At 49.1% G+C, this 25298-nt stretch overlaps 1 protein-coding gene across 1 annotated transcript; it reads right to left on the bottom strand.

Annotated features, from left to right (window-relative positions):
- Positions 1 to 1670: 1670 nt before the first annotated feature.
- On the bottom strand, positions 1671 to 16864 carry AKR1B1 (aldo-keto reductase family 1 member B). Its single transcript, XM_045792622.2, has 10 exons — positions 16705 to 16864; positions 8674 to 8841; positions 7915 to 8031; positions 7059 to 7136; positions 6638 to 6760; positions 6058 to 6164; positions 5664 to 5745; positions 5058 to 5141; positions 4089 to 4171; positions 1671 to 2050 (listed from the first exon to the last, which is right to left on the bottom strand). Exons 1-10 carry the CDS (start codon positions 16768 to 16770, stop codon positions 2008 to 2010), a joined length of 951 nt encoding a protein of 316 aa, XP_045648578.1. The 5' UTR covers positions 16771 to 16864; the 3' UTR covers positions 1671 to 2007.
- Between the last annotated feature and the right edge of the window lie 8434 nt (positions 16865 to 25298).

Raw genomic sequence — 25298 nt, 5'->3', positions numbered from 1 at the left:
TTCCAGCACCAGCGAGTCGGGGCACCCGCCTGTGCTGGGGCCACTGATGTGGCCACCCACACCGCTTTTTAACCTTCAAAATGCAGTTCTTCACTCAAGAGGCTTTAATTGTCCTCTCCTTTCCCACCCCAGGCAAAGCTCCTTCTCTGGGACATGTTCTTAGATAAGAACCAAGTCTCTGATACAGAATAGGGACCAAGGCCAGAGCAGGGCCTTTTTTAACTTGTTTGTGCTTCTTGCTTTCAAATTATCTTCTTTTGATGTGTGCTTAAAGCAGGACCCTAGCACAGTGGCATCGGATTGGAACTCTTACCAGTGATCACCCCAAAGTTTTTCCAAAGCGTGTTAAACCCAACTCTGGGCTAACCGGAGAAATAGGGTACGGACGAGGTCAGAGATTATTTGACTCAATTTACAATAAAACGATAGGGTGCTTGACGATCTACAGGGCGACGGCACAGGTTTGCAGCTTAACCTGGGATAAGGTGGGACCTGCCTCTCTGGCAGGGAAGCTGGGCCGCTGTGAAGAGTGGGTGCCAGGAAGAGGGGTCCAGGCCCAGAGCTGCAGGCTATGGGCGGCAGGGAGCCAGTGGGGCTCCGAGCCCTCCATCTGGCCCAAACCCTGCCACGCAGGGGCCTGGTGCTCTCCTGCATCCCTGGCTGAGGCCCAGCAACCACTGTTGCCCAATTATCTAAAACCTTGGGGGTACGTTTTACCTGCGGATAACCTGCACAGCAGTTAATATCCCCTAATAGGGGCGACAGTCATCCCGTAAATAGTCAGCAACAAAGCCGTTAATTCCATGAAACCCGAAGTCGACTCTTGTCTAGCTCACCCCTTTCCCAGGCTTTGTCAATTTAACTCCAGGAAAGAAAGTGTGAGTCAAAATGAGCAACAGCATTCGTAAACGCTGAAAACAGACCTTCACTTGTGTAATCTATTTAAAGCATTCCTCTTTCTCGGTCATGTGAAGACGCAGTGAGAAGGGGACGGTCTACAACCCAGGAAGAAGGCTCTCACCAGAACTAGACTCTGCTGGCCCCTGATCAGACTTGCAGCCTCCAGAACTGAGAAGGAAATGTCTGTGTAGCGCACTCAGTCTACGGCATCTGTTACGGTGGCCAGAGCTCACCCAGATGCCCTCTCTTCACTGATGCTTCTCTTCCCTCTCATCTAGACGACGAGCTTCATGAAAGCAGCTCTTTGTGAACAGGCTGCTTAGTAAACGTAGGACTTTGGGCTTCACAGGCAGGAGGAATAACAAGGTAACTTGTGAAGTGACAAAAGGATTCCCGTCCCCTCTCAGCCCTAAAACGGTGGCTCTCAGCCTTGGCTGCAGTAGGAACACCTGGGGAGCCTGCCAACTCTCAGGGGCCTGGCGACACCGTGGGCCAATCAGATGGGTCCCCAGGGGCAAGGTCCATACATCACTAGCACTGAAGGCTCCCCAGGTGACTCGAATGTGCACCCAGATAAGACCAATCACCCTAAAGCTGAATGGGTGAAGTATGGGGGCGAAGGGTCCCCAACTAGAGGGAAAGAGGTCAGGTATTCATTCTTGTTGCCCAGCTGAGCGTCTCCTTTATAGGTGATAGAGGGGATGAAGGCTGAGTGAGACAGAAGGCAGTGTACTGTTTTAATAAATCAAAATAAAACAAACAGCAACAAGTTCACAAAAGAACTTTTTATTTGAGGCAAGAAATTTGGATGAAAGGGTTACAGTTCCCAACAGCCAAAATCCAGTTGTTAGTGGCACTATTTCAACTTTATAGATTCAACTTAGTCAGAAAAGAGTACTAAGGTGCTACTTTCCCCAGCTGGACAAGAAGAAGGGCAAAGAGAACTGGAAGAAGCTTCTAACCTACTGATACTGCTCTTCAGACCTAACACCAAACAGGCCAAGCCCACCACTGAGGGGCAGAGGCCACGCTACACCACATACAGGGAAAGTGACGCGGGGAACAAGGTGGCAGGTCACCTGGAGGGGGAAACAGGCACTGCCAGCTTCAAAACTCAGCGTTGAAGGGATAGTCCTTGTGGGAGGCACAGCTGTCGGGAGAAAAAGAGGAACATGATAGTTTTTCAAAGCAAGAGAGTTCAACTACAACAAATTACAAAAAGAAATGGTGAGGGTCTCATTATAGGCAGAAATAGAGGCCCCAGGGACGAGCCAGTTTCCAGACTGCAAGCCTGGGGGCTGCTGCCCCCCTCCTGGCTCCCCTGCCTCAGGGTCTCATCAGCCGGCACAGGTGTGACGGACCCTGCCCTCGCTGCGTGTCCAGCACCGTGCCTGAGGCACTCGGGGTGCCAAGACCCGGTTCCTGCTTCCCGGTCACTCGGTCTAACTGGCAGGACCAGACAGTGTCCCGTAGTCTGAAACAGTAAGAGGGTGACCGGAGAGGAGTCAGGAGTCTGCATATGTGATACAGCCAGTGTTGCGAGGGCACGGAAGCTGCCTGGTCTCTGTGGGCGCTGAAGGGAGCCCCAGAGAGCAGTGGAGAGTGGGACACAGGAGACAGAGGGAAGGGAAGAGGCTGGGTGGGTGTGTGTGAACAGGGCCAATGGCTCGTGCTGGAACAAGTTTTTGCACTCACACTGGAAAGACCGGCTGGGCATAGTGTGAAAGGCCCAGGGTGGACCCAGCACGGGGCACAGAACGCTCAAAGATTTGGAGCCGTTCAAAACATGCCCCTAGTCTGCCCCTTTTTTTGTCTCCCATCAAGCCTGATATGACCCTGCCCTCAGCAGCAGAGCTCAGTGAGCAATCATCGCCAAAAAGAGGCAATGGATGTGTATGTCTAGCGAGAAAGCTTTCTAGGTGACTGGGAATGTGGGACCAGCCTCTCCCTCCCTACTCCAGCCCAGCCCATCCCCATTAAACAGCAGCCCCCAGCATCACCCGACAGTAGTTTCTGGAGAGTCACTGGAGAGTGGAGGGAGGAGAAGGGAAGAGGGACCCATTGGAAAACCACTGTGGTGTGTCAGCCCCGAGAGCGCCAATACACTGTGTCCGCAGAGGGAAGGGCAAAGGGAAGTGAATGAACGATACAGAGACTCTCAGAGGAGACGAGACATCACCTGGCGAATGATTCACTTCTCTCTCCCTTGCCCACTTGATCCGAAAGGGATCTGAACGCCTAGAGGTTAAACACCACTAACACAAACAGGGGCGTCGGAAAGGGCCTGGTGTGCCAGTAAGAAACTGTTAGGGGCCTATTTGTGACAGCCACATGCGCACAGGTGCGGTCACACCAAGGACGCAGACCTGGCAGACAGGTGCCAGGGCGGTGGCAGCCCCACCATGCTGCAAATGGACTGCAGAGGCAGCAGAGAGAAGGCCAGCACCCTACCCCACCGGGGGGGGGGGGGAGAGTCCAAGTCTTGCTCAGAAGACTAAGCACTGGGAGATGGGGAAGAAACAGGCCATACACAGAGTGAGAGAGGAAGCTCAGTCCCCACTCTAGAACGAAGGCTTCGTCTTACAAAGCAGGGAATGAGTTTCAAACGTTAGTTACTATACTGTCAGAGAAGAAGGGAAAACAAAACAAAACAAAAAACCCAACCTTCCTTGTCATCTTCCTCAAATTCCAAACTACAAATCCCAGGGAATGCAAGCCAGCAAATATGCAGCTGGAGGGGCCCTGGGTGACCATCAGTCAGTGAGGAGTCGAGACGTTTCCTCAGCCCCAAGCACCACAGTCTTCCTACTGAACCCCTTTGATTAAGTCAATAAAGATAGAGTCACATGCGAATTCTTCCAGGAAGGTGGGAAAGGAGCCACACGGATCACCTGGTTTCAGATGAGCCGCTAAGATTTGAAAACTAATGCTAAGATATGTGGTTGCTGCAGGTTAGGCCAACAATGCCGCTGGGGCGGAAGGAGATCTCTAGAACCGATCTCTTGGCATCTTCCCCTCGGCTGTGTGCAGTTCAGCTGACAGGGGTTCAAGCGTTTCCCGCTGCGCACGGGTAGAAAGCAAGGCGACGGGCACCAGTCAGAACTGCTGTCCTAACAGGACACAGACGTTACGGCCTCCGGGAGCTTCCCAGGGCTGCGGCCTCAGATCCTCTCCCAGCATGCACTCACCTCACCAAGGCGCACACCCGCCAGTTCCGGTTGTAGCTGAGTAAGGTGGTCATCTCCACGCTGCTCAGTTCAAAGTCAAAGACCTCAAAAGAAAAAAATAAAACCCAGTAAGCTCTTCAAATAAAGGCCAAACACAGACCACAAGGTACCCAAAGAGCTCTGTGCAGGGCCACTGGGGAGAGGCTGCCCTGAGTGGGGAGGGCAGGAAGAAGACAAAGGTCAGAGACTCGGAACTGCAGGACTCCTCAGAGCACCCACGTGCTGGCTGGACACTATACAAAACTAAGAAGACAGTCCCTCCCAGAGCCTCTGAGCAAAATGCTACTTTCTAGTCCATTTAGTGACTGTCGAAACCACAGAAGGGCTGAGCATTTCTAGGACAAGCAGCAGTGGGAAGAAAATCAGGGATCGCAAGTGTCCGCTGCCTCAGTTTACAGCGAGGCGAAGGAAAGAGGTACTTCAACAACTCCAACCCAAGCACCGAGCGAGCGCACGCTGGAGGGAGTTGCTGCACAGAGCACTCGGGGCGGGGGGGGGGGGGGGCAGAGGAACGAGGAATGCAGGCCAGCCGGGGAGCTGAAGGGTGCCGTCAAAGAAGATGGTATCAGAGATGGGCCGAAGCAAGTAACAGCTGGCCGGAGAGCACAAGAACGGTCCTTCGGGGGGAACCATTCCCATGAGGACCACAGCCTGCCGGGGAAGAACGCTGCCATCAGGCGGGCCTGGGAGGGGCGGCACACGCGGGCGCCAGGAAGGCCCTCATGTCAGAACGCGCAGAAAGCAAGCCTGCTGTACGCTCCCTGGTTACATCTGTGGGCAAGTGTGCAAACACAGCTGTCTACACAGGCTGGCTCCCTGACAGAAGAGACAGGACCGTGGGGGTCCCACACATGACAATCCGGGCACGAGGGGAGAGGCCCTATCTCCTGCTCCGCTGAAATCACCCTGGCCGACCAGCCAGGATCTTACCTGAAAGTTCTCAGCAATGCGTTCGGGTGTCACGGACTTGGGGATCACAACCAAATTCCTCTGCATGGGGAACCGGATCAGAATCTGTGAAGAGAGGGGCTGAGTGTGTATGTACACTAATAACTACATTATCACATCACTTAGTCTTACATACATCCGCTCCCCAAAGACGGAAATTCCAGAATGTCACATGGGAGAAAACGGAGACTCAGAGAGGTCAGGGTCACCCCCAGCCATGCCACGCACTTCCGTGTCTCCCAGGTGTACTGCTCACAAGGAGGAAGCCATCCTACCACTTGAGAGAAAAAGAACATTTCCCAGGTGGCTGATAATGAGTGCTCTTCTGTGACCAGAGATGAGCTTCCCACCTCCGTCGGCAAATGCGGCCCCTCAGGGTGGCCTGTAGAGGGGGAGGCGGGCGCCACCATCCCCACCATGTGGCCATCTTCTGGCGTCCTAGTCTGTGCACCGGTCTCCCACCCGCTCCAGGACCTCAAGCTGCACTGCCAGGGAGGGCTTGGTCGCCTCTCCCTCCCCGGTAAAGGGGACCACTACGAATGCAGGGCGTTCAAAGGAACAGTCGCGGGCGCGTGGAGAGGATGGTACCTGCGCTGTGGTTTTATTGTGCTTGGCTGCGATGGCTTTGATCCTGGGATCCTCCAACAGGGACGGGTCCTCAGGCTTGGCCCTGGAGACAGAAAGATGGCCTGTGTGAACACCCACCATCATTTTCACTCAAGGTAGCTCTAACTCCCATCAGCCTTAGAGGGCAGCCCACCAGTCTCCTCCGGATTTGAAGCTCGGGTACAAACTCCCAACCCTCTGGAAAGAGAGCAGCCATTTTGCTACTAGAAATGCCAACCAGGAAACCCAACAAGAGGCTCCTGGGTAGGTCTGCAAAGTGGCGCCAGAAGCATTTTCCTTGATGCTGAATTTTTCTTTCTAGCCATTTCTAACCTTCACCAACAGACAAGAGAACGCGATCCAGTGGGAACCTCACCAGGGCCTGTCCGGAGAGCCGAGGGGACTGTAGGCGGTCACCACGATGCCTTTGGACTGGCAGTACTGGATTAGCTTCTCCTGAGTGAGGTACGGGTGGCACTCGATCTGCAGGTAAACACTGGGGCTGACGGTGGCATGTGTGCACAGGCGTGGGGACATACAGTAAGTGCACCCCCCCCCCGACAGAAAATGATGTATGACCGCCTGAGCTCCCGGATAAGCTGTAACAACTGTCTACGTTTCCCAGCTAGTGTCCTCAACATGAATAACAATAATGTTATGTGTGTACTGTGGCCATGGGCCCCAAGGGTTTGTTCTGGCTTCCGCCATTTATCAACTGTGATGGGTCTGAGGATCTCAACCTCAGGCTGATAATTCGGGAGAGCCCTAGTCATCACAAGCCAGGCTCAACCCGTCTCTCCTGCAAGCTTGGCTCCCAGATGACTCATCATCATTCTCAATCCGGAATCGGGACCTGCCTGCTGGCTGCTTCCTGGTGGACGTGGACCAGAAGTAACTGCCAGCTTCAGACAGTAACAACGTAGTCTCCCACGCATGCCCTCCCTGCCGAGGTTTACCTGGTTAACAGCCGGCTTGTATTTTAAGCCAGGTTTGTTTAAGATCTTCTCGACTTGAAGATGGTTGAAGTTGGAGACTCCAATGGCTTTCACCAGCCCTTCATCCACCAGCTCTTCCATCGCCTACCAACAAAAGGGGGGCTGCTTGCTCCTGACATGTGCCCGAGAGGACAAGGAGGGGAAAAGCATCTCTAGCTCCGGCCAGCTTAACAGGTCCGGCCCTTACTGATCAGTGGCGGTAAAAGACCTCTGAGAAGCCAAGAGACCCCAAGACAAAAGCCAGGCTGGCTTTACCAAGACAGGAAGAGCAAACATGGTGACCCAACAGCAAAACGCAGGGAAAGACACACCAGAGCCGATCACTCACGGGAGAAAGGGAAACCAGCAAGGAGGGCGCAGACCGAATCAGGGACTGCCTTACCTCCCACGTGTCCACAAAACTGGTGTCGCTGGGAATCACATTGCCTTCTCCATCCAGTGGGAAATATTCCTTCCCCGGCTGTCGTTACAAGAGCAAACAATCAATGACAGCCCTTCATAGACCTGCACCTTTAAAAGCAAAGTCCTACAAAAAACTACTCTGACCGACCCTAGCTGACTAAGTTTTCGGAAGATAATCAAGGGCTAACGCACGGGTCAGTGTGAAAAGTAAACAGAGAGACAACCTCTCAAGGCCCCAGACACTTTTCCTTTCAAACGGGTTGCAGCTGATGGTCTGATGGAACCAGCAGGACAGAACAGGGCTAAAGGATAAAAACCACATGCCTTCAATCTGGCCAACAAAGCAGAAGACGGACCCTGTGGCTATGAGGAAGGCAAAGGAGGTAATAACTCGAGTTTGTCTGGTGCAGACTCTGGTCGCCAAGGACCATGGATCAGGCTTCCACAGGATGGGGCCTGTGTGCAGAACGCAGGACTATACCCACACACACGGAGGCAGAGGGTGACAGCCAATGAGGTCTTGGGGCCACAGCACCATGTCACCTGAGCCACGTTCGGGGTCACAGTTTGAAACGGTACCACCAGCAAATGACAAAGCAGAGCGCTCCTCAAATTCTGTAACGTGTGATCGAGTCGCCGATGGGTCAGATTCAGCAGGCCTGGGGCCGGAGGCTGATTTCTAACGGCTCCCAGCTGACAGCACTGGCTGCTACTCCAGGGGCAGTGCCAGGGCCAGTGAGGACACACACACAGCGTGTACCCACCTGACGCAGGAGGGCCTAACGCATCACAGGCTACGTGGAGGGACAGGGCCTGGCCTGAGCTGTGCCGCCTACCTTGAAGCCCGTTGGCCAGTGAACAAGGTAGAGGTCCAGGTAGTCCAGCTTCAGGTCGCTGAGCGTCTTCTTGCAGGCGCCCTTCACCATGCTCTTCTCATGATACGTGCACCACAGCTGCAGCCAGTGAGAGAGCACGTCTTACCCTGCGCGCAGGAGGCCGTGTCCCCAGCCGGGAGCCAGCCGGCTCTAAGACGCAACCCACCCCTTTCACGGTGATGCTGGAAGTGGTGGTGAGGTAGTTTCCATTGCACACTGCAGAGCCTAACTTTCCAAAGGAAGGTAGGGTACTGAGGTGCCTATCAGAGGGACCAAATTGAGGGCATAATGGACAGGCTGGGAAGGCCCAGGCCCTAATCATGAGCGCTCAGGGCCATTTTCCTACAAGGCTGGTCTCTGTGGGGTCAGCCTCACCCTCCCACCCAGTGTTCCTCTGGGCACCCACAGCCACCAGGTGAAAGATGGTGGCCAGCAGTGGAGATCCAGTGTCCAGATGGAAACCAAGTTCTGTCCTCCAAGAGAAGTCTCTGGAAAGGGAGCACCAACCCACAACTTAAGCCTCATCAACATGGGGCTCTAACCAATGGCTCTACACTGAATGACCATCCAACAGACAATGGACAAGCGAGCTTTGGAGCCCTCTATGGCCTGTAATCAACCCATTTCCCCAGAAGAATGGCCTTGGCTCCTAAGCCCACACTGCCATCGCACAAGCGTGGAGGACAAGCCCATCGCCCAGGCTCCCCTGCACGGCAGCACCTTGCTGACGATGAAGAGGTCCTCACGCTTCACCACCTGCTCCTTGAGCTTCTCCTGGATGGCCAAGCCCACCTCATTCTCATTCTGGTATACGTGAGCACAGTCGATATGGCGGTACCCAAGGTCGATCGCAATCTTCACAGCCTCGGTCACTTTGCCCGGAGGGGACTGAAAGGAAAGGAACGGAAGACATGGGAGTTGAAATAAACAAACGAAGCGGCCCAGGAAGGAAGAAGGGCAGTGTGAGCCCCCTGCTCCCTGAGGCTCCTGCCCCTCTCCGACAGCTGCGGGTGGCCAGCTGCGGCCCAAGGAGCCTCCTAAACTACCGGCTCTCAGGCGGCGGCGGGGAACCGAGGTGCGATGTCGGCCTCATTTCAGGGTACTCTGACGACCACGTAATGGCAGCCTAGACCACCCTAAAGAGACGTGCCGGAGCGGTCCCGCTTGCTTCTTTCCATCTGTTCATTTCCAAACCACCGTATAAGAAACAGACAAAATACCCTACGCCTGAATCTTTTAGGTTCCCAAGACAATAAGGGACACCATTTCCTTCAAATAGCTCAGAATATTTTAATAACTGCTGTAAATATTTACCGCATGCCCCTTTGGTCTCTGAGCTGTCACTAAACACCCATGCTTTACTGTCTCTCCTTTTGGGTGTGGATTTGGACATTGGCAATCACTCGTTTTTCAGCAGTTCTGGGAGATCACCATAAAGTCAAGAACATTACTGATATAGATTCCAAGGCTGGTGCCTTTTTGTGACCACGTAAGAACCTGCTCTAAGAGGCAGGGGTGGGAGACGGCCCCTCTGAGATGGCAGCACACAGAAATGAGTTGAAAGGAGAGGGGAAATGGGCATCAATAATGTGTGGGCCGAGCCTCAAGGAGACAGAACAGCTGTCCGAGCCCAAGCCATCTGACCAGGACAGGTCAGAGCCTGGCTGTCGGGGAGCAGAAGGCTCCTTCAAGCTTCGCCAGCACCCAGACTGACGGCACGGACATCTACTCCATCTCCTCGCTGATCCTACAGAGACCAGAGAGGGGAAAAATACACACATGTGCAACAGACTGTGGAATGAATACAGTGCATTCCTCCAGAGAGCTGGGGGGAAGAGAATGAAAAGAAAACTCCCCAGGGCTAGGAGCAGCTGCAGACATTCGCTGTTTTGACATCAGCTGTTGCGAACAGGTGGGGGGGCGGGTAGTGCGGATTATGAACCCGTGGGAACAAGCATATGGCCAGAGCCTGTTAGCGCGCTGAGCTTGCTCACCCCCAAGGAGGAAGCAGGGTGCTAACCTCAGGTGTAAGAGAGGGTACTTCTCCAGATGACCTATCTCCTAGAGGACCAAAGAAGCTACAGGTGCAGACTTCCCCACCATTCAAGATTCAAGGGACTGGGCAGAGAGAAGCCCACCCCTGGAGAGAAGCCACGTTCCCCAGGCCAGGCCTGGCCACACATTCCATCTACCACACCAACTGGTGCAAAGGTGGAGGCATGACCCAAACCAGGCCCATGAGACTCAGTCTCTGGAACTACCAAGACAAGCTCCCATTCTGCTGGGGTCGCCGTGCTGGGAGAATGGAGCCAGGAGCTGCTTGAAGAGAGTGGGGCTGAGAGACCGGAGGGTCGAAAGAGACGGCTCCTAGCGACATCACGTATAGCCTCGACCCGGGTATGCCCGAGGGCGTCCTGTGGGCCCTTGAATTCCCACCTCAAACATACTTTTTATTCTGCCCAACATTAAGTTGGTTATTCAGTTCCTTGGAGCCAGAAAAGTATAAACTAGGATAATCAAGGTTGCCGAAAGAGTGGCACAAAACTGAAAAAAGTTCACGTTTTCAGAGAGAAGCCAAGGGCAGAAATGACCAAGAGATCAGCTAGGGACGCAGGCGCTGGGAAGCTGGCCACGCTGCTTTCCAAGGGTAAAGAAAAACAGAAGGGCTGCTGGGCATTTTATAAATGTAGTCTTCAGAACTTGTAGCAATTTGTGACAAGACTCCCGAGAATGGGAGCTGTGTGCCAGCCTCCCCTTTTTGGGGACACCTTTTGCAGCCACGGGGAAGGCCACATGGGGCCACGTGCCGTGCCGCAGGGGGACGGATGGCTGTCCCCTGGGCTGACCCTGGAACAGGCAAACAGGCATCCTGGTTACCAGAAGGCTTGCGCCAGGGCAGATTATGTCACTGAATGGAAACTGACCAGTGGGGTCTTTATTTAGCACACACTGGCTCAAACTGAAAACACGGACCCGTTTTTACCGGTTTTAAGTACATTAATACCCCGTATCTCTCACAACCCCGCAGATACTGTTATCATTATAGCTAGGGAAAGTAAGGCACAGAGAGGTGATGCCACGGGCCCATGATCAGTCAGTCAAAGATGTCAGGACTCAACCTCTGGCAGGACCTTAGAGCCATGCTCTGCCTAAGGTCTGTCCTTCCGTGTGGATCTTAAGAGGCACGAGACACTGGTCAGTGAAAGGATAAGTCTCCTGGCCTTGGAAAAATCATTCTCTGGAATGAAAATGTACCAGAGTCCACAAACTATACTATTAATGATCTCAATCTAACCCTTCCCAGAAAGAGACTAAACGAACTTCTCTTACCACTAACGAATCAGCCAATTTAAGATATGGTGAAAAATCACACAATAAACTTGGTAATGTTACTACATGATTATACCATCTCTCCATTTCAAGTCCCCATTTACAAATGCAAACCGAAGGGAGTGGTCCAAACTGAAACTTTGAAAAGAAAATAAATCATGAAAGTATATTCCCATACATCTCGCAGCAAATCTGCAGAAAACCATTATAGGAAGCACTCAAATTACAGATGACCAAATTGTACAAATCTTACAGACTAAATCGATTCTGCCAATAATCTGCCCTGTGACTTAGGCACACGCATGCCTGCCCAACTCTCTTGGACCTTAGAGCTCCAGAACGCTAGCTCAGGCAGCAACCTGACAACGGTCTGGGCTGATGGCATCAACTGATGGCAGTGAGAACTCTCGGCCCCCGGGACCCACACCATCTCCACAAGATAGGCCTCCCCATCTCCTCGCTTTGTAACACTCGCAGCCAGCTAATACCAACTCAGATCATATTAGTGCCCCCCCCTTAACACATATACACTTTTAAAACCTAATCAACTTCCCCTTTGCATGTAGCTCTTATCTGTTACTTTAAAATAACCCTCCCTCTACCCCTTCTGCAAGGCTCAACCAGAAAGGTTATAAAATGGTGTCAATGGTTAAAAAAAAAAAAAAAAAAAAAAAAAAAAAAAAAAAAAACAAGTATTTCAGAGCCTGAATCCCTTGAAGCATTAACCATGGGGATTTCTGGAAAGAGGGGACTGTGTTCTTTCTGATGTATTTTTTTTTTAATTTTCTCTAGTTAGCAGGTATCACTTTTGCAATAAAAGGGGAGATGGGAACAAAGGAAACTTTGGGGAAAAAAATCCTGGGTAAGATGGATGAGAACACTGTGCCAGTGATAATTCTAGAGTAAGGAATAGGAAACCATAACTTTTGATGTGAGCTTGGACTTAATAAACAGGACCATCAACCTCGAAAGCCTTTAAAAGTACCATGATCACAGAAAAGCTGTCCCCACAAACATCATTTAACTTCTTCTGATTAAACCAGCTTTTCTTTAGAGAAACTCAACCTGTGTCTAAGAGAAACTCATTTTTTTATTATTAGGTTTGTTTAAATACTAGTGGTTGTACAATATAATTTTCTATTTTAAGTATTCGTTGTAAGTCATTTCAACCAGATGCAAGTGTTAACAGGCATTTGTGACTTCTCAAAATGTATTCCAAGTACTGATCAATTTACTTAGAATCTTCTGGAAGAGGAGTTGGCAAACTTTTTCTGTAAGATGCCAGACAGAAAATATTTTAGGCTTTGTGGGCCCTACGGCCAGTAGCAAGTGCTCCACTCTGCCGCTACAACACAAAAGCAGTCACAAATAATACGTACACAGGAGACATATTCTAATAAAACTTTATTTACAAAAATGGCCTGTGGCTTGTAGTTTACCAACCCCCCTCTATGCCGGAAGAGCATACAAAGAAATAGGGATTAGGCAAGAGGCCCAGGCTTGATCTGTCCTAATTCCTATTCACAAATAAAATTTCTGGTGTCCAATTCGGCATCATGTTAACAAAAAGTTAGGTATTCTGATAGTGAACATGGGTATTTTGGTGACCAAAATGGTTTAATCCCTGTTCTACTTTAACCAATTGACAATACAGTCTCCGTGAACTTCAGGTAAATCTGAGCAAGCCGGCTTGCTCCCGCTGCAGGGCACACAATGCTCCCACTCTGCACCAATGGGAGACTGGGGATCTGGTGGTTTGTATAAACAAGGCTTCAAATCTGCCGTACTCCTGAGACTCCCACAGACCAAGCACGGGGGAGAATCCAGAGAACGACGACAGCCTGCTACCTCTCATGTCCAATCTACGGTCAATAGATAGTGTGCTGTTCGATGTTTGGTGCAGAAGCCCCCCACTGGGCTCCTGATCAGTACGTCCACATCATTTTACAGTTCCATGCAAGTAAGGTGACCACCCTTTCCGGTTGCCTTATCACATGACAACAATCTGGCTACTATTTGGCATCAAAGCTCATAATCAGGCTTGGCAACAAACACAAACCAACTAATAAAGCTGAAATTAACTTTCTCCCGCTCAACCTGAATCAATCTCTGCTGAATTCTAAGGCACTGATATCTCCACTTGGTTAAGACAGGAATGGACCAGAACTGGCCCTGCTTGGGGAAGACTTAACTTAAATATCTTTGATCTTGAAGAGGGCCAGGCGGAGGCGCACAGGGAGATGAGGCAGGAGAACAAGAAAACCAAGTTACGGTCTCAGCTCCAATGCCAGCACCTCTCCCCTCTCCCCCAACCCGGGATCTTGGGGCCATTACAAGCTTGTCCCACTTTGGGAATGTGACAGAAAGTCTTTCTCAGCACATTTTTTTCTACCTCATGTGTTCTTAAAGGGGGAGATATCACCCTCAAAGAGGCAAAACTGGTTCAGTGGGGGGAAAAAAATAAACAGCTTACACAATGGTTTGTGGCCCTCTGAAGGGCCACAGGACACAAACAGATGTACAGTCTATCTCTGATAAAATTTATGTGGGGGCAATTAGGAAAAAATGTCTCCCAGGTTCCTGCGTGGGGCAGGGGTGGAGATCATGGAAAAGAGGTTAAGAAACACAGTTGTATTCCACTCCTCAGTTTGGAGTATGTGGGTGCGTTATAATGATCAAACTACCAACAATTTTTCAGCTAAGTCAGAACACTTACTAGTAACAAGACTGCAAGAGGGCATCAGAAGAAATCTGTTTCAACGGACTCCTGGCAAAACAATGTTGGTGTGTTTACTTCCTGTCTAATGCGGAAGGCACGCTTGCCGGGGAGAGACACTCGCTAAGCCACACAGGGTCTGAGGCAGAGATGCTCTCCCGTCTGCCTGCAAGCCTCACCTCCAAAGACAGAAGGGCAACTTTGACGACCTTTGATGCATAAGCAGATCAGAGACCACTAGAGCCCTGAGAAGGGTCTGGATGGTACAACACAGATGCCATGACAGGAAAGATCCAGAACAAGGAACTGTACCCACTTGCAGAGCCTCCCCCACTTCTCACAAAGATAAGCAAGTGCTTCTTAAGTCACCCCTTCTTTTGTCCAGCATCTGTGAAGAAATATGTACACATATACGGGGGAAAGGAGAATCGCTACTATCTACACTGTTATACTTTAGGGGGGAAAAAAAAGGAATCCATTCTAAGCCCATACTTGTGCTAGTTATTTCACTGTTACCACCCCATCACACCTCAACACAATTCCGTACAAACCTCATCTCCTCACCTCCCCCACCATCCAAAGTTATCTTACTTCTTTGTATTAATTCAACATCTATCTGCATATCTTTTGAGCGGGTACCTACTCTTCACCAGGCATTGTGAGATGTGCTGGAAATACTTGTGAACAAGACAGATGCTACCCTGTCCTCAAAGAACATAGTCTGCCAAAATGAATGACCGAAGTATAGATTTTATAATGTTATTTTAAATAAATATACAGCTTTTCAGGGAATTAAGTGTGCAGGTGCAGGATTTAAAACTCTCTTTAAGGGGCGCCTGGGTGGCTCAGTTGGTTAAGCATTCAACTTTTGATTTTGGCTCAGGTCATGATTTCAGGGTTCTAAGATCAGGCTCTGCACTGGGCATAGAGCCTGCTTAAGATTCTCTCTCCCCGCCACCATCCCGCCTGCACGCATGCTCTCTCCCTAAAAAAATAAAAAAATAGGGACGCCTGGGTGGCTCAGTCGGTTAAACGTCCGGTTCTTGGCTTCAGCTCAGATCATCTCAGGGTCCTGGGATGGAGCCCCGCATAGGGATCGGGCTCTGAGCTCAACAGGGAGTCTGCTTGAGGATTCTCTCCCTCTTCCTCTGTCCCTGCCTACATGCTCTCTAAATATTTTTTTAAAAATTTTAAAAAATTGTAAACCCTCTTTTTAAGAACTTTTATTCCTTCTTTACCCTAGAACAGTAATTTTCAAACAATGGGCCAAGGTCAGGAACATAATTCATGAAAACACAAAACAGAAAAAAAATATTGGAATTCATCCCACCAAGTAGTGTCTTGTGGATCTTTTGTTCCAGTTATATGTGTATGTCTGTGCATTGCCTGCATCGTTATATAAACTATAATAATTTACTATTGCCAATAAAGTGTCTTTTAACATCCATTCCAAGAGAATAACCCTCAACAGCTGAAATTTAAGTCGGTATCACAGTCATAGTTCAATTACACCCTTAGAGCCATCACTGGACATCTTGAAGGAAACACAAATTACACATATGCTGATTACTTTGGCCAAGAAACACTTTGTATGAAGCAACTCTATGACCCTTTTCTTATTTCTTATGTTTACTAATCTTTAACTGCAGCCTTTAGGGTAGAGGTAAACCCCACCCTCTGTTCTAGATGAAACCACTGAACAGTGCACTGAATCCTCTCATTTCCTTATCCATGTGTAAATATCCCATGCCCAGGCCCACATTCAAAGTTCCTGGGAAAACCTGGGTCATAGCTGCAGAAAGTAATATATAATACCCCAAAGCTAACTTATAAGGAGCTTTTTAAAACACTGGGTTTTGTCTCAGCGCCCATAATACCACCCTTCTGTGCTCCCTACTCGTCAGATAATCAGGCTAGCCTTTTATTCCTAACCATTTCTTAGGGACGCTGTGGAAACATTTCCGTGGTTGTTAAGGTTTCCTGAGACAGTTTTAATACTGGCGCCAACTAACAGTTTTCTCCGGGAGGTAACCACAGGTGCCCAGATTCTCTGCGAAGGTCTGCCCCGCATACGACACCCACCCCCCAACCCTGAGAGGCAAACTCAGCTACAAGTGGTCAGCGTCGCGTGTTTGGGGACACGGAGACAGATCCTGGGCATCCTGGGCAAACTCGTGGCAGCTAATCTAATTATCTGCAGTCTCCAGGCTTAATGTGAGTGCTTATTCCTGAGAGAGTAAAAACGAAAACAATTAAGAACTATTTAGGAGAGAGACAAAGGCGCAGGTGCCACAGGTGCGGTTCAGACGCGAAACGCCGGAGCTCGGCGCCCTCACACCCCTTTCGGCCCCTCACACCCCTTTCGGCCCCGTTGCCTCGCGATTCCCGCCCCTCGGGCCAGAGCGGCAAGGCTCAGGAAACCCATCTCTGTGATTTTCCAGCCGGGATCCGAGTCCAAGCGCGGCCTGGGGATCCCACCCGCCAAGCGTCTACAGCAGCAGTCCCCCACCCAAGCCCCCGGGACCGCAGGCCAGCGCCCGGTGCCCCGGTCCCCACCCCGTCCCCGCCAGCCCAAGTATGGCTCCTTGGAGGCCAGGCGTCCTCGGCGGGGGCCCCTCTGGGTCACTGCAGATCCCTCCCGCCCAGGCCGCGCCGAGCCTGAGACGAGCCGTGGGACGCGCCCACCCCCACCCCAGGGCACTTACCTTCCAGGTGCCCAGCCCCACGATGGGCATCTTGGCGCCGGTGTAGAGCACGAGGTGGCTGGCCATGACCGCTAAGTTCCGCAGACCCCCTCCCGAAGAACAGGCAGCGCCAGCCCGGGGCGCAGGCCTTTAAATAGCCAGTGATGCCCGACGAAAGGGCGGGTACGATTGACGCGCGGCTACGCGAAGGCGGTCTCTGATTGGCCGGCCAGCGCCGAGACGGGGGCGCCGCAGCCCGGGACTCCGAGGGCACGCTCCTTCCGCTAGGTCCCAGAGGGACCGGATTCTTGCGGCTCCACCCGCTCGCCCACGCCCCACCCAGCGGCGGTGGAGACCTCCCCAAACAGCGGAACACGTGGAAACCGGAATGATTCCGCAGAAGTACCAGACATCCCCTAAATAAGTAGACTGGCGAGGAGTTGGGGTTCATTTTTTTAAAAGGAGCTCCGAAGGATACATTTGTCTGTTGTCCAAGCCCAGTCACGCTCTTTGATAATCAGACCAATGTCCTATCCTTAATCTGTAGAAATCGTACTGACTACAAGTACAGTTTAGCAGCTCACTTTACTTTTAGAAAGGTGCATATGGGAGAAATGACTTGCAGTCTTGTTGCAGAACACCAGTGAGTGTGGGTGAGCAAGTCTTCCTCCAAAAGCCAGCATCTTCTGAGGTTAGGAATCCCTGATGAGCTTGGTCCAGAACCCAGGGAAGACATTCGGTCTTCGGAAAAGACTATCAAAACAGCAAGTTTCAAACAGTAACTCGACAGAACTCTCTAGAAGAGTGACTAGGCAGACACCCACAGAAGAAAAGTTAACTTTAATATTGTAGTTTCAAGTTTTTCAAATTAGGAGGTGCTAAATAATAAATTGATCGGCCTTAATTGTCAGGGATGACGACATTATTTTCCAAGACACCTGAAAGAAAGTTGCTGGAAGAGCTTTGAAGTTGATTTTGGTTTCTTTTCAACAATCTCTCCCCATGATTCTCTATCCTACCCAAACCTGCTCTTTCTGCTCCATCACCCTCTAATCTTTCCTAATTATGCAAGATTGGGAACCACATCTGCAGGGCAATGACTCAGGAACCAGGCCTCACTAAACTACCATTCTGGTGATTTTCCACTTGGCAACTTCTAAAAAGTGCCCCCTAGGAAAAATTTATACACAACAGACTAGCCCAGATACTTTTCCATTTGACTTTTATAAAAACCTGTTAATTGGCAGATTCTGAACCTATTTGTCCCCAATCAAATTTTAATTAGAACCTTCAGCTGGGAACTTGGTTTGTAATAAAACAGCAGTAGCCTAACGCTCTTCATTTGTAAGATTTCTGTTGACAGAGATTCTATCCAAAGGTTGCTGTCCAAAGGGCTAGTGCCTTGGGAAAATGATACACCTTAAATGATCAGGTTGGTATACACAGAGGGGTCATCTGTTAGGGACCTGGACTCAGTATGAGGGTCTTGCTGTTTCTATGATGATTTAGGATAGAAGCTGACTGCATGAACGTACGCTGAAGTTCTGACTTGAGAGTGGTCTGTGTGGGTTATGCAAATGTGAAAAGTCAACCTGGGGATCCTAGATAGCAACAACAGTACTACCACTGGCACATTCGTGAGAGTCTCTTAACTGCCCCACTGCCTGTGTCAGCTTTGTACAATGCTATTGTGCACATATCAAAATTATGCTTCAAAAAACCCAGTGGAATCCTTCTAAGAAAGATTCTAGTACTTCATATCAAGAGCAATAAGATTCCTCATGTTCTTTTTTTTTTTTTTTTAAGAGCAGGGAGCCCAATACGGAGTCGATCCCAGGACGCTGGGATCATGACCTGAGTGCAAGGCAGATGCTTAACGACTGAGACACCCAGGCGCCCCAGAATCCTCATGTTCTAAACCAGTAATCCCATCATGAGAACCAGTAATCTCATCCTGAAGAAATCATGTAAAAGCAATGCGTTTGCGCATGCGCACACGCGGGATAGCCCTGGGGCTAGGATAAGGGAAGTGAGCTGTTATTCAAATACAGCCTGGATGTGAGCACCAATTTAAACTTGACACCTGGGGCACTTCACTTGCTTCGTGTGTCTGTGTGTATATGTGTGTGTGTATGAAAAACTGTCCTGGGGCGCCTGGGTGGCTCAGTCGTTAAGCGTCTGCCTTTGGCTCAGGGCGTGATCCCAGTGTTCTGGGATCAAGCCCCACATTGGGCTCCTCGGTTGGGAGCCTGCTTCTTCCTCTCCCACTCCCCCTGCTTGTGTTCCCTCTCTCACTGGCTGTCTCTCTGTCTGTCAAATAAATAAATAAAATCTTTAAAAAAGAAAGAAAGAAAGAAAAACAGTCCTAGCCACATAAAGTAAAACCATAAGTGTCCAACTGTGGCAATAGACGTGACATAGCCATTGAAAATGAAGACAATGTATAGAGAAAATTGTACCTGAAATAATACTAAGGTGAGAGTAGAGAACAAAATTGTAAATATGGCCTCATTATAAGCATGAAAAAAACATGTACCATATAAAGTTAGGAAGAAGCCAAAGGAAACGGGAATGCTGTTTGTCAGACTATCATTAATTAAGTGCATTTTGCCCCTACAAACTTTCCTATTAACTCTCTGATTCCCATACAACTTAAACTCCTTAGCCTTGCGTTCAAAGTCCTGTGAAATCTGGTATGACTGTGAATATATGAAAATCCACCAAATCGTATACTTTGATGAGGTGTATAGTAAGGCATGTGAATTTTATCTCCATAAAGCTGTTATAAACAAACAAACGTACAAAGGTTACGTGCGATCTGTCCAACAGGCCAGTGGGGTGATAGGGGGCAGTAGGCTCTGCTTCACAGAGTCACTCAAGGACCCAGGCTACCACATTGTTTCACTGCTGTCCCAATCCAAATCTTCAGGCTTTGCCTTGGGAGAGCCAGAGAGCACTGGAGAGTCTCAAATGAGCGCTTAATTGCTCGGGCCTGGAAGTGGGATACCTCTCTTCTCTCTATAGCCTACTGGTCGGACCTATTCACAAGGTCCCGCCTAGATTTACTGGGATGGGGAAATGTCGTCTTCTTGTGGGCCAGAAAGCAGAGGGGAACAGAATGTAGTAGAATATAGTAAGCACCAGAAGTCTCTTCTGCAATGATAAACAACTATTGAGCCTTTATTATATTTCAGACACAATCTTGGGCCCTTTACATACATTATAGGAAGGTGCTGCTGCTGCTGCTAATAATAATATAATAGCTCGCATCTGTTGAGCTTGCTCTTCTATAAGCATCGTATGCGTCAAATCACTTAATTTTCATAGCCCCCCCCTTTGCAGTGGGTACTATTATTAATTCATTTTACATATAAGGAAACTGAGGCACAGAGAAGAGAGGTAAATTGCTAAAGTCTCATAGCAAATAAGTGGCATAGTCAAGATTTAAACCCAAGGAACTGGACTATAGCACCCAAACTCTTCCCCACTGCACTGAAGGCTTTCAAATTATTTTACTGTGACTCATAGTTATACGTGACACAGTACGCATGTATGCAGATAGAACAGAAACAAAATATTGTCCAAGTAATTCTCATCCTTATGGTGTATGGCATACTCTGGTATTGCACATTCTGGATTTTTTTCTAAGATTTTATTTATTCATTTGACAAAGAGAGAGAGAGACAGCACAAGCAGGGGGAAGGGCAGAGGGAGAAGCGGGCTCCCAGCTGAGCAGGGAGCCCGATGCAGGGCTGGATTCCAGGACCCTGGGCTTATGGCCTGAGCTGAAGGCAGTTGCTTAACAGGCTGAGCCACCCAGATGCCCCATATTCTGGATTAATTTAGTGCTGCTTTCAATCATGATTCACTCATGGTTCCACGACACATGATTTCATGACCCACTAGCAGATTGTGGCTTGCAGTTTAGCAAACCTCTGCCCTCCATCCTCTCTGTGGTCTTGCCACTACTCCTCATCTCAGGCTTCAGGAAAACTATGACAACCACATGCAAGGGATATGATGCAAGATCCAGGAGAAATTATAGCGTGAGCCTTTCTACCATGCCTGCAAAACTTTCTCCCCGCCTCTTCCCACTCCATCCTTTTGTACCCTCAGCCAAGCAGTCCTAACTGTAGGATGAGAACTAAGACTGGTCCTTTGGTAGGTAGAAGCAGGGAGAGGTAATGAGGCAAAAGAGAAAGCGTGGGAGCTGTTAAGAACAGGACAGAGGCCTCAGCCCCTGCCGGGGAGGGGAGTTGGCCTTAAAACCTCAGGGACCCGTGGACCAAGGAGCTGGCTTCAGGGTGTCAACAGTTATTCCTGTTTGTTTGCGAGCTGAAGTTTAGATGGCAAACATCATTGAGAGAATTGTCAATATTAACCTTTCTCATAGATACTGGAGAATGATAGCAACAACAACCAAAAAGAGGAAGAAGATGAAGAAGGAGAAGAAGGAGACAAGAAAGAAAAACATATTGTCACTTGGAGCACAGCTCTTCAATACATTCTTGTGAATAACATCCACTATTTTCTGGGTGCCTCCCATGTTTAGGCACTTCAAGCACATTGCTTCACTTGATCCTTACAAACTCCTGGAAAAGACACGACTCTCTATCTTTCCCATTTTTCAGATTGAAGAAACTGAGGTTTGGTAATATTAATTTGCCCAAACCAGGAAGTTAGTAAGTAGCCATTCTTTAAAAGTTTCCTATTTTGTTCATCAGGGATTCTTCTTGCGTTATCTAGATTTTTAAAATCCTGCATTAAAATATAATTTATTTTGGGTTTTTTGTTTCTTTTTCTTTTAGAGAGAGAGCATGAGTGGGGGAGGGGCACAGAGATGGGGAGAGAGCATCCCAAGCAGGCTCCAAGTGGGGCTCAATCTCAGGACCCTGAGATCATGACCGAACTGAAATCAAGAGTCAGATGTTTAACCGACAGAGCCCCCCCAGGCGCCCCGAATTTATTTTGATTACTGATATTTGGGGTGTCCTCCCTCCCTTAAATTCCACATTGAGGCAACTGCCTCATTTGCCTTACAGCACCTAAGAGCATCAGAATAAAAAAGACAACCCCCAGGGGCGGAGTTACACACCCAGAGCAATCACTTTCCACACTGCAGTGACTTGTGACTGCCACGCGGTTCCCAGTGCGGTGCGAGGACGTGTGTGGGCATCTCTGGGCTTCGGCACAATTCCCAGCCCTTGTGGCAGTGACTCCACCCCCTTTTCTCCCAGTGGCTGAGAACCTCCTGTACCTGCGGCTTCTCCTTCCTGAGTGAGGGGACTTAGGGTACTAGGTGGCAAGAGGGGAGACATACCTATACATCATTGTGGGGGACTAGGCCTCGCAGTGCAAACTCCTACTCCAGGCTAGGAATAGGTCACTGGTGAGATGGAGGGGTCTCCTTATTTATCTGGGGTCCTGATTTGGGTGGCAGTGGGGGTGGGTGGAGGGCAGTAACAGGAATTGCGAATGGAGGCTCTGGTATTGTTAAGCAGTTCACAGAGCCTCTGGTCATTCCGTCAGCATGGATTTGCCTGAGGCTATAGATAAGTTCTTGGTTGCTGGCTCCTGTTTCATGTGTAATGGCCAGATCTAGAGCTTTGCTGTGAATATCTACCGGAAGAAGAGATCTCTGTGCACAGGCCAAGTGCATCAGGTATTATCAAGTTTGGCACCTATATTCATTCCACAAATTCATTCATTTAGCCTACAAGTATTTACTGAGTATTTGATACCGCCAGGTACTTGTTAGATGGCCTGGGATTACAGAGATGAAAAGAACAAAGTCTCAGACCACATAAAACTTCCTTTCTAGAGGGAGAGATAGCTAGTAAACATATTAAAAAACAAGCCAATGTAATTTCTGGCCCGATAAACCAAGGTGATGAGAACAAAGACGAGTACGGGGTTGGAGAGGGAATGTGAGCCCCGTGCATACCCAGAGAGACCCATTCCAGGAGGAAAGAAGAGTCCTGAATGGACCTTGTGGGTGGAAGGAGTTGGCTGGTGTGTGAATAGGACCTGGGGGCAGGGTGCGTGCAGGGGGAGTGGTGAGAGAAGGAGGGACGTCTGTGTGGGTAAAGCAGAGAGAGTGTGCGGGAGGTTCCTAGGAAAAGAAGTTAAGGTGAAATGGGAGAGGTAGGCACAGGTCACGTCTAGAAACTTAAAGGGCCATCATATAACAATTTGTTTTTTTTTTTTTAAAGATTTTATTTATTTATTCGACAGAGATAGAGACAGCCAGCGAGAGAGGGAACACAAGCAGGGGGAGTGGGAGAGGAAGAAGCAGGCTCATAGCGGAAGAGCCTGATGTGAGGCTCGATCCCGTAACGCCGGGATCACTCCCTGAGCCGAAGGCAGACGGCTAACCGCTGTGCTACCCAGGCGCCCCAACAATTTGGTTTTATTCTGAATGTGATGAGAAGCCTGGCGAACCTCATTATGGTAGTTGCAAGATGCAATAATTTGTCCTTTCCTTTACTTGGTTGGAATGTTCCAGAATGCCCCAACCATCAGACCCCCAAAATTTTACTGGTGTGGTATGCAACCTGAGTTATGGTAGGGTTCATCTCCCACCCTCTGGGAGGCATGTTTCTTTCCGAAGTCTCTAATGTGTTAGCCCTTTCTTGCTCAGTCCAATTAGCGTGTTGATAGAGTGGATCAATGTGGGGGTATCTAGAAAGTCCAGATATTTTTCAGCTACGATGAAGGGCAAGACAGTTAACTTAGCCCTGGGGCACAACTGCAAACACATATTATTGTCTGTTCTGTCTGAAGGCAAACTGTCTCTCATTCTCTTTATTGATGAGAACAGAAAACAGTTATTTGCCAGCGAAACATAAATGCAAGGAATGATTATTGGGATAGACCATGGAATCTAAGCTGGATAAAGAGGGAATTGAGGATGAGAAGACGGTGACTGTCGAGGATGGTGGTGATAAGACAGTGAAATGAGACAAGGTTAGTGGATTAGGGGTCTTTACAGTGTCAAAGAATTGGTGAAGTATGAGTGTTAGCGGAAATACAATGGGGGTAAAAGGTACCAGGCAGGAGGCAAAAATTTGAGATTTAATGTTAGTAGATGTATTGGTAATGGCAGTAAAGAGAAAAAAATTTCATAACAACTGAGAGAGTTGATAAACAGACATTGAAGGCACCAAGAATTAGAAGGACGTTGTAAAGTCACCAAGAATGATTACAGAGGGGGTCCTGGCACATAGTAAAATGACTGACAATGGAGGAAGAATGACCTGCAGTCAGTGGAACGGATAACGGGGTGTGTGATGAGATGCTGTGCACTTCCAAGTATGCGGACGTCGAGAGAAGAAATGGACTGAGAACTGCAGTAGCCAAGAAGGACATTGACCTCACTTTTAGGCTCGCCGGCATGAGGATTGACAGAGAAACAAACCAGCTGCCTCTTAAGCGAGCTGCGGGAGCTGCGGGGTCAGCGCTGTTCTTCACCGATCCCTGGTGGCTGGTGGCTGGTGCAAGGAACATTCAGAGAAGAGATGCAGGATAATAGACCAAGGGCTCTGGGCCAGGAGGTTTGCTGGCAGTGTCTGTGGATAAATGGGAAACAACATTTATGTATTGGGGGGGGGGGGCGCGGGGGTAGACAGGAGTTCCGATTTGCAAGTGCTGGTCAGGTTCTGTGCAGTAGATACTTCTCCTCCCCCACGCCTATCTTAAACTGCCCACCCTTGGGTGGGGGGCAAGATCAGGTGCGTCAAGTGAGGCAATCTTCTCAGGCTCAAAATTGAACGCAGCGCCAAAACACCCTCAGGTATCATGATAAGTGAGACTTTAATACGATATTTTAAGAAGGGATAAATTCATTAAATGAATGGAGAGAGACCCTGATTCCACAGAGTGGTAACAATATGGAAGGAGTTAAAACAGGGTAACTGAGTGGGGAGCGCTTGGGAGTGGGGGAGGGGCTCCTTTGGTCTCTGAGGAGGCTTCACATTTCCTTAGAGATTTCAAGGACTCTGCGAAAATCCTGAAAGAAGTCTTGTTTGCTGCTGCAGGCCTCATCAGTTTCATCAGAATCAGGGCTTTGAATCACCATTGGAATCACAAAATTTTAGCAAGAAATGGGAGCACACTCCAACTCACTGCCTTTGCAGAGGCCTTCTGGAACCACATGATCAAACTTCAGGCAGTTTTTTTTTTTTTCTTTTGTTAAGAAGAAAGGAAAGCCCATTGTCAAAACAATTTGCCAAGCTTGAACATTTATGAGAATGAAGGAGTCATTAATTATTGTATGTGTTTTTAAATATTAGTTCTGTGAAGGGTAGTTCCTTTTCAATGCAATAAAAATCCGCAAATACACAATTTGGAGGATGTTTTTGTGTGCATTTTTCCGGGAAGGAGTTGAGAGCTTTCTTTTTCAGATCCTCATATGGATTTCTGCATATTTGCAAAAGCTCTCTTCAGTGTCCATTATAACAAATGCCAGAAAGCTAGCCTTTTTTAGCAAAGCTTAGAAAATATCTACCCAAATCATAAATGGATTGAATGCCCTCACACACTAAAGTTAGATTTCTCTATTTTAAGACTATCAGAGCTTGCTTGACAAAAAACCAAAAACGAAAAAAACCCATTTA

Source organism: Ursus americanus, chromosome 3 (genome assembly GCF_024610735.1).
Source record: "Ursus americanus isolate L20-20 chromosome 3, mUrsAme1.1.p, whole genome shotgun sequence".
NCBI classification, from domain to species: Eukaryota; Metazoa; Chordata; class Mammalia; order Carnivora; family Ursidae; genus Ursus; species Ursus americanus.
Note: the sequence above shows the minus strand (reverse complement) of the source record. Positions and strands in the feature narration are given on the sequence as shown.

Coding starts and splice junctions, on each gene's coding strand:
- AKR1B1 (XM_045792622.2), bottom strand. CDS start 16,770: ATGGCCAGCCACCTCGTGCTCTACACCGGCGCCAAGATGCCCATCGTG. Junction 7,137..7,914: donor ACTGGCCAACGGGCTTCAAG/GTAGGCGGCACA, acceptor TTGTAACGACAG/CCGGGGAAGGAATATTTCCC. Junction 6,165..6,637: donor ACAAGCCGGCTGTTAACCAG/GTAAACCTCGGC, acceptor GTTTACCTGCAG/ATCGAGTGCCACCCGTACCT.